This window comes from Pleurodeles waltl, chromosome 12 (genome assembly GCF_031143425.1).
Source record: "Pleurodeles waltl isolate 20211129_DDA chromosome 12, aPleWal1.hap1.20221129, whole genome shotgun sequence".
Lineage (NCBI taxonomy): Eukaryota > Metazoa > Chordata > Amphibia > Caudata > Salamandridae > Pleurodeles > Pleurodeles waltl.
Window position 1 is genome coordinate 530,523,540 of NC_090451.1, and position 13,867 is coordinate 530,537,406.

The 13,867-nt window shown below is 43.8% G+C and overlaps 1 protein-coding gene across 9 annotated transcripts in view; it reads left to right on the forward strand.

Annotated features, from left to right (window-relative positions):
* The window catches only part of MTSS2 (MTSS I-BAR domain containing 2), a 309,369-nt gene that overhangs the window by 130,424 nt on the left and 165,078 nt on the right, over window positions 1–13,867 (forward strand). For all 9 annotated transcript variants that reach the window (XM_069217485.1, XM_069217486.1, XM_069217481.1 and 6 more), the window contains exon 3: window positions 12,046–12,119. In XM_069217485.1, the coding sequence (XP_069073586.1) occupies window positions 12,046–12,119 (74 nt within the window). The remainder of the gene's footprint in view (window positions 1–12,045; window positions 12,120–13,867) is intronic.

Consider the following 13,867-nt stretch of genomic DNA (forward strand, 5'->3'; position numbering starts at 1 on the left):
CCCAGTAACTGCTCAGTACGAACTGTCCCTGTACGCTAGGGTCTTGTGGCTAGCGAGGATTGTCTGTCCATGTAACTAAGCGACCTTCCCGGCAATCGCCATTATTTTTGAGTATACCAAACCCACACTGGCCTTCAATTTGCCAACATTATAGATCACCAATACCTTAATTATGATACACCCATTAATAAATGAGAATGACTTAGATGTTGTCATAATGAAATTGCAGAATTCAAAACCCCTTCATCAATGACCTTCAGATTTCACATTCTGTTTACAATAATGTTTAACAAACATGTCAGATGGGTGGAACTCTGTCCTGCTGCCCCTAGCCACCAAGTCCGACGACAGGCTGCCATAAAGTCAAATAGCCCGAGAGTGCATATTCTTGCATCCTTCAGGACATCATGTACTGCTCTGCAGCTAGCCTAGCTTATACACTGTACACTGACTGATACTCACTGCTGCGTGAGCCCATTTACCAGGACAAGAGTGTGGCTCAGCAGCTCTGCATGGTAAATGCACTTGTAAATTTCTGAACCTTAATGATTTTCAATGTTGAAGCTGTTTTGTCGACTGGGCAGCTACACTAGTCTGTTGGACAATCCTTTCATGTAAAGAGTGTTGTAAAATATACAGTTGTATACTGATGTAAATGAATAAACCCAATAAAGAGCTATTAATTAATAAACACAAATACAAATGGGTCAGAAGAAGCCAATGATGCATCTCGGCATGTGTCATTCAAGTGAACTCCCTGTGCATCCACCCTGCGAGTAGTGACTCCTTCCTGTGGTAGATATACCTTGTATTCCTTCTGAATAATAACTTAAGAGAAAGTGTACAACATAAAAATAGTGGAACGAATCCATCGAGTTGCAGTTATATTGGATGTTTTGTGACCCTGATTCGAACTACTGAAACTTTAAAAAAATGTTCAGATTTTTTGTACATCCTGGAGCGATCCAGATAAAAAGGGGATGTTTAACCTCCCTTAAGTGTAACCTTTTGTCCTTTTTTGAAATGGGAGAAGAAAAGAAAGTAGGTAAGAAATGTTTTTGCTCTTTATGCAACCTCAGTACAACTTTAGGAAGACAAGACGGATTAGGTTTTAACACATGATGTAATTTTCCAGTATACAGACAACACCAAGTTTTCCAGTCCTTCTAGCAGATGTCATTGCCACCAAAAAAGACAACACTGTGGTTAAATATTTAAGATCTACTGAAGTTAGGAACCACATTCCACAACCTCTAAAAGTAAGGGAATATCCCAAAGTGTTACAGAAGGTCTATTAGAAAGTGTAGAAACAGAAACTCTTTAATGATCTCATCACTAGAGGGTCATCCCTTCCAAAACTTCACCAAGGTTCTCAGAATTCTCTGATCGCAGACCATTGAGCTCTCACCGGCTTTTCTGAAATCCATTAAGCAAAAACTGGAGGCCAGAATCACAGGGAATGTTTGGAGTTTGATTTCAGTGTGGCTGGGCATCTTGATCCCTGTAAAATCTGGGCTAGATGTTCAGGGATTCCTTTATGTTGAAGCCCAACCCACTTACCTTCCAGACTGACAGAGACAGTTTGACAGAGGAAGACAGCCCGGTACTCACAAAAGACAAGGCGAGGATGGAATTTTCTAATGAGGAGCTATCACCAGTGAGGAAACCAACAGCAGCATGGTCAGAAGGAAGCACTACAATCAGCTTTGCTGCGGCTTTATGAATCTTGAGCAGCACCTGAGGGATAAGAGGAATAGGTGGGCAAGCTTAGGCATGTTGAGGAAGCCAAGGTAAAGATTGGGTGTGAATTCCCAAGATTCCTTGTACAGGAAAGAGTAAAAATAATCTCAGGAGTTTAGTATCTTCTTGGGGGGCAAAGAGGTCTTTGAAATGCTTCTCAAACTTTGTGTATTAGAGAGGACACCTGTGTTGTAAGAAATAGATGTTAAGATTAACAAAACACCCTGCTTAGGAGATCTGCTGTAACATTCTCAATGCCCTCTTTTAAATTGTTTTCAGAGACAGTAGATGATTTTCTATTTTCTCCAGAGCCTTCTATCTGCTGAGCAACCAGATTTGGAGGGTGGTGGGGGGGAGGGGGGCAACCAGATCTTTTACCCCCTTGTCTGTTTATATAAGACATAGGTCTGGTGTTGTCTGTCTGGTTGGCGCATGTTGATTGTAGATGATTGGCTGAAAAGTGCACTTATGTCCGGTGGAACTTCTCTCTAGTTTGAGGATTTCTGACTCTCTCTGAGAAACTGCCTCCCGAGAGCTATTCCACATGTGCAGGTTGCTCCCCGTCCGTTCTCACAGGCATTCATTGATATCACCACATGTGAGGGAGGATGGATAGGAAACCATTTTACTGAGAGAGCCTGGATTCAATCACCACTGTAGTAGTTGTTTATCTGAAAAGTTACCAGAATTTCTTAATCCCAAACCGTCCAGTATTTTAGAAGGTGGATCAGAAGGGGTCTTAGGTGTACAAGGAACACTCACAAAGCCATATGTCCTTGGACCCTGAACCACAGATGTGCTGGAGTTTTCTGTAGGTATAAGCGAGACATCGGAGCAGTTGTTTGTTGCTCTGTTCTCTCTTCTGGGAGGAAAACCATTCTTATCTTGGTTTTGAACAGTGCCCCAATGAGGAACATTTTCTGTTGAGTCACCAACTTGCATTTGTCATAATTGATCAGCAGTCCATGCTCTTCTAGGCAAGTTCTCTTTGCCCTTAATCCTTCTACAGCTGGTTCCCTAGACCCCATAATGTCTCTGTACCCCAACACAACCTCTGCCTCTCAGAACTAAGAATCTAGGGATTTATTAGAGTTGGGTTTTAATTCGTTCTGCCATGGCAGTGGCGAGACATATTCTGCGGCCCTTGCAGACGACCGCCTGCCATATTTAGAGATCTCCAAATGACTGGAGAAAATATCTGTGCGTTTTGAGAGGAGACGCCACCAAAGTAGCGCCTCTGAATGCACTGAAGCTTTTCCATGCAAGCGATATATTCTGTGTGTCTGAAAAGCAGAATATTATGTTTTTCAAAAACAAACTCCTAAAGTTGGGATATGTTTAAAATGACCCTGTCACCCTAGGAATTAGCTTTCTCACAGCCTGTAGGGGTCGTATATTTGCTTTCGTGGTCTGTAAATAGAGCTGACAAATCTAGAGTTCGGCAGACAGGGTACTCCACCACGGTTGGGTTGGAATAGCCTGTTTGTCAAACTGCAAATAATCTCCTTAGTCTGTCCAGAACCTCTTTCAAATAGCGTCCAAGTCTGAGCCATTCAAGTAAGCCCTGGTTGGGACAGTCTTTGAGAAAATGTACCCCTCCCACCCCAGTTGTGTTCTTCTCACAGTCGATCTGGGAAGCCCACTGAAGCTCTACGCAATGATGCACCTGTCTCCTTCTTCACTCCCATCAGTGCTTTCATCTGCACCAGTGCGCCAGCACCCAGTTCAGGCTGGAACAACAACGTCATCTGTCAACTATTATCATGTTTTTAGAATTTAAATTAGCCAGAACCTTTTGATTTCACTAACTGATATCTATAAAATACTTACTTTGGGGCTTTCTGCTAGCCCTCTTCATCCATTGGTTTGTTGTTATGTCATTCACATCTATCTTCCTCTCACCACAGCATACAGTATGGGGCAGTAGCTTTGCCCACTTCAGCCATTGGCTGACTTTACCATGAGTGACATCATTCTGCATTTTTTCAAAGAACACATTCACACAATGTTGTTCCTTTCAAGTGGCAGGATGTGCAAGGCAATGTGTGCTTCTTTAAACCAAAAAAGTATTCTGTTTTTTGCTTTTAGCCATTGTGTATTTTTTATAACGGTGGGGGCCTAACAGCTTTGCTACAAATGACGTTTTACTCAAAACATGGCAAAACAAAGCAAGCGTTGACAAAACAAAGAGGCTGACAGCCAATCCAGACACGTTGTCTTTGTTAATGCTTTCTTTGTTTTGTAGTTCAGAGAAATTGATCCTTCCAGTCCTTTGTTTGTACTGTCACCATCATAGTGACTCCTGCTTTAAGTTTCCCTTGCCTGGTATCTGGAAGGCAACCTGTGGGTATTCCAGAGCACTGGACAACTGTCCTGCTGCACTTGCAGCAGCTTTCGTAATGTAGCGTCCATCCCTGCAGGCAGGGAGTGAGGCAGAATCTCCAATGGATTTCCCAGCAGCAGTGTGGTACCCAGTTCTGTCACAGCCTCTGTGGCACACTGGTTGAAGGGGGTTAGTTCCTTCACCTCTGCTGCAGATGCTGACTTAATGGACTCCAGGAACGCAACTTGTCCTACATTTTCTCAGGAACCTGCTTCAACTCCAGAATATTCCTAGGCGTTCCAGTGTTTTCTCCACTTTTTGAACGACCATTTTAATCTTACCATTCTTTTCTGCTATGTCTGAGGGTATGGCTGCAGTAGGCTGAGCAAAGCCAATTTCCCCTGGCTTAGACCCCCTTCTTCTGTAGCCATCCATGGCTGTTCCTGGGATTACAGCACAAGGCATGAAAAAGTCCCCTTTTTTTCTTCTTTGATGCCTTGGTGGTACTAGCAGAAGCTTGGTTAGGTGATAGTTTAGCTACACCAGTAGTAGGTTTGCTAGTTCACAGATATTAGGCCAGGGCGGTCCCCTAAGGGTATCACCCGTGAAACAGAGGGCTACAATACAGACCAGTTGCACTGCTGCCTCCTCCCTAAGTGACATGTTCGAGGTAATCAGCGGTGCAAGCTGTAGTGGCTTCCTGACGAGGGCCATGGCACTTACGTTGTTTTACAAATTAAGCACTGCGTGCATCAACCCCTTTGGTGCTGTGAGCCATCAATGCTTGAGAGCCGTACACATCGCAAGAAGTTGGAAGCCAAATTGGAAGTGCCAAGTCCCAGCTGCCATCTTAGGACCCAGTGTAGCCCACTCCTCCCACCTCCAGATGCAGCAAAGGCCCTTAGTGGCTGGCTTGAAATACAGCTGCATGTTGTTCAGCTTCATGTAGTACAAGTATAATAAATAGCTGGGCCTGCTTTATGCAAACCCTATACTCGTGCCCTGTACATAGATGACTAGTAGTTCTTTGCATGATCTAGACCATAAAGGACAAGGTGGTATAGAACTTCCCTTATCATGTATGGAGATGTTGGATCTGCACTTTCCACCCAGCGGGTCAAGAGGCATCAAGCCCCAATGGGATAATCACTTGATTGGATCTGTGGAAAGGGTGACTCTGGGTGGAGCAGACTCCCTGAATGTCGTAAGTGTTCTAGTGGCCCCAGGAACACCGCCATCCATTTAAAGAAAGTAAAAACTCCTCTCTATTGCAAAGATAGCGGGTTAGATCCCTCTTCCTGCAGGCCAATCTTATTTGTGGACGTAAGAGCAAAATTGTATGTATGATATATTTTGGGAGAATCCAGGAAGGCTTGGAAATGTACAAAGTCATGGCCTCGATCCTGGAAGGCTTTCTTAAGGAGTGAGTGCGGTCACTCAATGTATTTTCTCTTTAGAAGATCCTGAAACTCGACTGTTTTGGGAAAGTTGTTTTGCGCACAACCATAGCAGGCCTCGCTCGTTCTCAGATTCATAGAGTGAAGCTTTGGATCCTTCGGGAACAGGAGGAATAGAAACAGTCCGCTTGGCCTATAGTGGGAGCCTTTATCCAGCAATGAGGCAGGTTTCAGACACCGACTGTTGAGATAGTGTCGTCTCCACTGCCCGAGAACCGCGGTACCTCGTGTTTTCCAAACTTATTAATAGGCGTCACATCCAAACATACAAAATAATCGCTTATAGTCACACTCAGGGTACATCTCCCTGGAACGAAATATAGTAGCTATATTCACTGATACTCCCCTCCAAGATGTATCTGGCCTAACCTTAACCTAACCCTAAACTCATAAAAGCACTACTTACGTTATACGTTTGTTTAGGAAATGTTAGCTCTAAAGATGTTGTATAGTCAGAAAAACCTTCGTTTTTCGAGTTATTTTCAAGATGTCTTCATATATTATTGCTGCGTAGTGTTCCTTCTTATTTCATGCCAATCTTCTGCAAAACAAATTAAAAAAATCTACTTAATATGACAGATATTCTAAATAATATATATATATATATATATATATATATATATATATATATATATATATATATATATATATACCCTGTTCAGCTATGTGCTTCTATTTTCTCCCTCTCTTTACCGTTAGGTTTAGAGCTGTTACTGGAATAGCGCCATTCCAAATAAGAGTCTGCAATCTCAAGCTACAGAATGTCTATACCTTTAAGGGCGTTTCAAAATAGATCCTACCTCATGTAAGGGAGTGTTCTATAACTCCACTGGTGCAGACTGTATTCGACTGTATGATGCAAACACTCAGGGAGTCTGTAATCCGTATTATAAAATGGCAGATCGCTGTATTTCGGGCATTCCAAAAATGGCTGATACCTCGTGGAAACAACGTTTTTCAGCTCTGTGGTACCAACCTACTACATTCAACTCCATGTGCTCTTAAGTTATCTAGTCCAGTGGCGTCGCACCCCCACCCCACCAGCAGCAGCTGCAAAACATAAAAAATAAAACAATAATAAACCATGTTTATTATGGTTTTATTTTTCTAGGGGTAGGGCCGTGGGGATGACAGGCACGAGGGGGAGTGATCGGTGCACTGTTGTCAGTGTACCTGTGGCTTCAGCCAGCGGCTCAGGACGGTCAAACCGACATGTGCACCGAGGTGTCTCCAACCCGAGCTGCGTTGCCAGGTTGGAGACAGGCAGAGGCTCAAAGTCTGTCTAAGAGCGCAAATCGAGGGCACACAGCCCAATCCTGCCCAGGTCTCCTGCTGCCAGCACTATGAGAGCAGCGTTAGGATTGGCTGCAGGGCAGTCTGGGAGCCTGTGCCTGCCTGCAGTGGAGCCAGAATAGTGACGAAGCGGCGATGCGGAAGGTACGATTTTTTAAAATATTTTTTTGTGTGTCTATCTTTTTTGTTTTGTGCCGCACCGCCACTTTGCCCCAACACCAGCTGCAACTGATCTAGTCTGCAAACCCGTGCTAAAAAAATGACGTATCTCTGTGCTATGGGTGTTCTAAGAAATGACCCTTACTTCATACATACTACGTTTTTCAGCTCTGCAGTAAGAAGTGTATGATTATGAACAGAAGAATGTTCCGTCATGTAAGATATAAAAATTAGAAACTCTCAGGCTCGTTGCCAATACTTAGTTATGCAGTTGAATCATTGCTAAATAGTTAACTGTGTATACACTCAGGGCTGGCTTTAGGGTGGTGCAGCTGCCCCGAGTGCTGCCCTGGATTGGCAGGCGCTGAACTAAGGTGGACACTGTGCTTAGCAATAAGTTTAAAACTTGCATTTTAAAAGCACCTGCTGAAACGTTCTGTGTGTCCAGCCTTCAGGAATCAATTAAAATGTTAAGATACCTCTTGTGATTATTGTTCCTGCTAGGGAGAGAGATGAGAGTTTTGTCTAGTGGCAGCTTGGACTCGCCATAAAGTAGCATAGAGGGTTGATATCCCTGCAGCAAAGGACAGAACTATATTTTATGTGGATAGCTGAGTGGATTAGTAAAGCCAGCCTTTACAAGCGCTTTAAAACAAATTCATGGATGCAAAGGGGGGCTATGAAGATACGAGGGTCACATTTTACGGGTGGTAGTTAGGGACTTTGAGGAGGTGGTCATGGGGTGGGTGCAGTGCGTAATTTGAGCCAGTGGTTTCCGCTGCGGGGCACCGACACTTATTTTTGAGGGCAGGCAGTAATTTTTCTGCATCAGGCATTTGCTGCGAGCAAAAAACAAGTATGGGAAAGACAGAGGAGTAGAATACGAAAAGGCGTCACTAAGGGAAAAAGCAGGAAGCTGCAATAGGGAGCTGAAGGGGTAGGGAGTTGCTGTAGGGCTCGTTTTTATTTACAAAATAAGCACTATAGGTGGGGGCGCCAAATAAGAGTGTCGCAGAGGGTGCCACCAGGGCTAAAGCCGGCCCTGTATACCCTTGAGAACGGTCTTGCAATATACATTTCATAGTGTTTTTGAATACGTTGATAATATAACCCTTCAGACTTTGGATACATGGCAAGGTCATGCTAATTACGAGAGTATGTAATTAGACTGATTATATGTCTGTAAGAATGTGTTAATTTTTCTGAAAGCAGAAATAATTTTACGAACTGTACTATTGTTTATGTACATGTTGGTTTTATGGCTGTGATACAGTGTATGTGATATTACATTCTGTGACCCGAAGAACGCGACAAATTCGTAAAACACGTGCTGGCCAAGGATTATAAAGTAAAACACCCCTTGGTTTACAGCTCTGGTGCCGTTGCCACAATAGGACTACTTAAGGTTGAGAAGAACATTTTCCTCAAGACGAGCATTTTAGGATTGGCGTGCGTGCACCCCATTCTAGTCCTTGAAACAACAAAAGCGGAGGGGTGTAATTCTCGCAGAAGTTTCAGTCACTAATAGTCTCTAAAGGCCGCATTCCCAGCCATTGATTCTTTGCTCACTGTGCCACTCCAGACATGAAGCAACAGTATGCAAATCAACTTCGTCCTGCCATAAGGGACTCAGTTCAGCCCGAAATGGTTGGCCATGTCTCCTCTGAACGGGAACATAAGCTGCCTTGTTTTGCTTCCTGATTGGGCTGCTCCTTGGATCCTATCGCACAGCAAGCATAGGACTCACACCTAGGCATACCTTTTGCTCTTAAGGAGTGACATTAAAACAAAATGTGTAGAAATGCAAAAGTCTATACCAATGGCTTCATTCCAGCCCATTGCCACTCTTTGCCCACTGCCACTCTCTAACCAGTGAGCAACCTTTGCTCACTGAAACCGGACTTTGAAGACCGAAGATCTTGTGGCTGAACCACCGTTTTGTGGAAGGGAGCATGGCACAATTGTAGCAGTCCTCTTGAGAAATCAATTGATGGGTCAGTTGACTACTAATATTCTGATTCAGCTGCTTGCTTGTGATACATCTGGATAGAGGGGGACATAATGGAGTTCCATGAGCGCATGAGGAGCCGCGTGGCCTGTTAATGCTCCTGAGGGCAGCCTTGGTCATGACCCACGATGCTTTGCTCTAGTATATAAAGCTAGGTTTACCTATTCAATTTTAGAATCCCAAACTACCCCTAACTTCCTAGGTTTAGAACCCAATCTGAAGGTCCCTTAAGCTGAATTTCTGGCCCACCGGCCGCAATAGGTGCCTAATGGTTTACGAGTCCATTTAGGACAGAGGTTTTTCTATGTTTCTTCTGCTCTGCCCTTGGTCCAGTAATATGGACATAAGTTGTTTGGTTCCTCTGTGGAAAGAGGAGATTCAAGTTTCCAAAGAAGAATCTAGGTTTTTAGTAACGGATCCCTCAGTTGACGGCATGGCATGCACTAAAGCAGAAGTGACTAGACGTTGCAGCAGCACTATGAGGCACTTAGCCTCACTCTGCTCCAGAGTAGCATAGGGAGCAATCAGGTATCGCGCCCTGTGAATACACAAGTGGGTGGTCACATTTGGGGAAGCATCATATAATTATTGTTTTTTTAAAGAATGCACCACGATTGAGTACTGTTTCAATGAGAACCTTCATGTTCACATTTTCTGACTTTTATGGATGTTTATATTCTTCTGATGGACAAGGGAAGTTCCTGTATAGAGTGAAGAGTCACTGTCGGTGTAGACGTACGTTGTGAAAAAAGTGATGGCAGGGTCTCTTGTTGTAATTGTCCGTCCTCTAAGATAAGAGTTGTGCCTCTTTCTTTAACTATGTCTCCTTGAGACACTGATTGGTGAGCCTTCCGGTAACCTTGGGTCTGATAGCTGGTGAGTTGTCACCCTCAGTCAATGGTGGTTTCTGTAAGTGTAAGGTGTAAACAGTGACTCTTTCAATCATCATGCACAAGCTGCCAGGCCTGACCCTCAAGATTAACATGCATTGACAAAGCCAGTAGATCTCGCCTATGCAAGAACTATTGGCTTTGCCATGTTGTACACTAGAGTGGCTACCGTTCAGCATGGCTAAAAGTTAGTGGCATGAAGTTTTGTAGAGTGGATTGTCCAAGATTGGAGTAGAGTGTTGTAGAGTGAAGTGGCAGAGAGTGTTGTATACTGGAGTGGCATAGTGTGGAGTTGCTGGAGTGATTTCACTGGAGTGGCATAGAGTAGAGTGGACTAGTGTGGAATGCATTGGAGTGTTGCAGAGTATAGTGGCGTAGAGTGCAGTGGCATTGAGTGTAGTGGCATTGAATTCAGTGGCGTACAATGCAGCGTCACAGAATGCAGTGGTGAAGGTTAAAGTGGTGCATAGTAGATGGAGTGGCACAGAGTGGAGTGGAGTGGAACAAAGTAGAGTGGGGCAGAGTGGAGTGTCGCTGAGTGGCGTGGCGTAGAGATGATTGATGCAAAGGGCAATGGTACATAGTAGAGTCGAGTGGCATAGAGTGCATTGGCACAGAATGCAGTGGTTAGGAGTAGATTTGCATAGAGTGCAGTGGCATAGAGTAGAATGGTGTGGAGCAGAGTGGTGTAGAGTGCAGTGGCATAGAGTAAAGTGACGTGGCGTAGAGTGGAGTGGTGCAGGGTAGAGTGCAGTTGTGTAAAGTGGCATAAAGTGTAATGGGATTAGAGTGAAGTGATGTAGAGTGCAGTGGCATACAGTGCAGTGGTGCAGAGTAGAATGGATTGACATACAGTAGATTAGCGTAGAGAGCAGGGCCATAGGGTTGAGCATTACAGTGTAAAGTGTATTGGTGAAGAGTGTATTGGCATAGAGTGAAGTGGTTTAGAATGCAGTGTTGCAGAGTGGTGTGGAGTACAGTGGCGTAGAGTGGAGTTGTGCAGAGTGACTAGTGTGTCCTAGACGCAAGTGGTGTAGAGAACAGTGGTGAAGAGTGCTTCATTGCATTCCTAATTCTGATATATTCTGAAATGCTTCAGTTCATTTAAATGTTGTTATGTGCTAGAAAAAAACTCTTTCCTGCCCATCAGTATCCAGGAAGATTGTTACATAAATCCTCTCACTTTGAAGTCAGAGAAAGAAAAGTAAACAAGCACCCTTGGTAGACAGAGCATGACATTTCACCTCGGTTTTTGAATGTCCAGCAAATATGATGAGATAAGAACTAGATTTACAGACCTGTTTACAGAAAGGAAACACGTGAAAGGATACTGTACATAGGGTTTTGGCAAGGAAAGGTACAAGCAAGTTCAATAGCCTAAAACACATAAAGCCAGCAAACTGAAAGTAAGAAAATTAGAGTTACAAACCACAAGCGGGCAGAATGCATTCCCTTATCAGTTGTCTGAATGTCCCCAAGATGTCTTTAGCAAACCAGACAGCTGCGCTGTCTGGTAAGCTGCGTCCTAAAAAGGGAACAGTTTGTCAGCGCTGCTTTGCTGGGTAGTACAGCTTTGTGTCTTGTTCTCGGGTCATAAAGAGGATTACTCATGTGCCTGATAAAATACTCTCCCTCGCTCTGTGCTGGTATCACACAGCTAGAGTGGTCTTCCAAAGTCTATGCTGGTATCAAACAGCAGTGCCTTCTTCAGTATTTGATGATATCCCACAGGTAAAGGAGGGGGGCTTTTCAGTCTCTGGTGCTCTCATAGAGTGTCGGGTGTCAGTTAATGGGTGCTTCCTCAGTGTTGCCCGACTACAGGCCTGCTGAAGGGCCTCCCACACTCAGTGTGCTGGCGTCAGGCTCTGCTTCTGTCAGACAGGACATTATCAGATAATTTTACTACCAGGTAAGAAGAGGCGGGTAGGGGTAAGGCGTTAATTGTTTTTTTGCAGAAAGAGGAATCCCTTAGTCTGTACTGGTCTCCTGAGTTTATGAAGGAGGTTCTGGTTCATGATTCTTTAGTTACATGTTTCTGCTGTGTCTTGAGAGTCACACGTGTTTTTGTATGGCCAGGTCTCAATGAGGCTTCAGCTAAATAACGTAATGTCTCACTTTTCCATCTTCCTCCGGCTGTACCTCTTTTCACCTGACCCTTTTCTGTCTTCCTTTCAGGACCACTGTGCTTGCCGCAGTTGCCTTCTTGGATGCTTTCCAGAAAGTGGCCGACATGGCCACCAACACGCGAGGTAAGGTGCCATGGCATGCGCCTTGTGCCTTCGAAGATTAAGGAGCATTGGGAAAGCAAATCATTTGGCTTTTATATTGAAAAAGCTATTCTTAAGCTTCAGTAAGACATGCATAACATTAAGACACTTTGGAGAGGTAAGAGTTTTCCTTTAGCAAACCTCCCTCCATACTGACTTGTTGGTCAGCGGGTTTCTCTCCATGCTAATCTTACCTGTTGGTCGCAGCACGCTCTTCAGGACCGAAGTGGACCCCTTTTCCTTAACTTCCTCATATTCTCTACCTGATGCATATTGCAGTATGCAAGGAATCAAAAGTGAAAAGCAAAACCCTGTGCATGTGGAATACAGGTGGATGTCTTGGACCTTGGATACTTTCCTATGGGGTCAGACCAAAAGATGATTAAATACATTTAACCACACAAGTTACTTGTATCTTTACTTGTTTTGTATGCTATCACAGTATGGAGTAATATACTTACTCTTGGTGTCGGCTGCCCGTAGTGACGTTAACCACCAATTTACACACCACCACAAGTGTTATCACAACAAACCAAAAGGTGTTGTCTCAAAGTATAAATGTTTGCCTTGTCGCAGTCAATGCTAACCAAGCCTTATCCTTTGTTAAGTGTAAGCTTACAACAGAGGTAATGTAAGATATTGTTCTTCCCTGATCAGGGTAAAAGTAATGCGCTACAGTGGACAGAGGGGAGACATCAGATATGACAGACGTAACTTAGGTCAGCGGGAAAGGCAGAGTGGTGAAAATACCTTTTCCAACAGGAAGTATGCCATTTCAGCATATCTCTAATATGTTGTGATTTGTACTATTGTTTTTATATTTCATTCTTTTTCAAGAATTTATATGAGCATGGTGTCAGATATTCTTTTCGCAGCGTTGGTAATTAACACCAGCCAGTCACTACTGTGCTTCCATGACATATATGACCATTCTTTCCTGAACACTTGATCTCCAAGAAAGTCCTGGGTTTGTCGGTCACTATTAAGCCCTTAGGTGCTGTTGTCTCTCCAGATATTCGGCCAATATAGCTCCCTAATGTGCTGTGATCGGTTATGTTTTCAAAGTAGCTTAGCCATGCCTTTTATCTACAAGGCTGAGTACGTTTCTTATTGGTTTGTCCTAGTAAGGAGGGTGTTTCATCAGTGAATGCTAAAGTATTTATTTCAGCCATTTTGGTAAGTGAGAGGTTAGTCAAACTCATCATAACAATAGGGGATGAAGGGTAAAAGGTATTTTTGAAGTGCCACAGTAGGTCCTCCATAGGGAACATGAAATACCTACAGATCTGTGTCCCTCAGGTTGCATTGAGGTGCCCCTTCCATGCTGGTGAGGAGTAATCCTGATGTTGAAGCTTTCCACTATATGTGGGTGAAGGGGCAGCATCCTTTTTTACCCAAGACAGGGGACCCATCCCTCATAGTAAGCCAATCTTTGCATGGAAGAAGAATCTTAGTTTGACATCGTACCTAGGGTATGTCATGTTCACCTGGGAGGACGTACCGTGGTGCCCCACAAATCACTTTTACTCCCCCCTATTGTTATTTAGGTTCTGATTTAGAGTTTTGCGCATGGATTACACCATCACAAACGTCACAAATATATTTTGTCTACCTTATTACAAGTGCAAAAAGATATGGGCTACTTGACAGAAAGGCAGGTGGGATGTCCCTCAAATTTGTGACACAGTTTCTCATATCCAAACTGGTATAGAAACCCTTAGTCTCTTTGC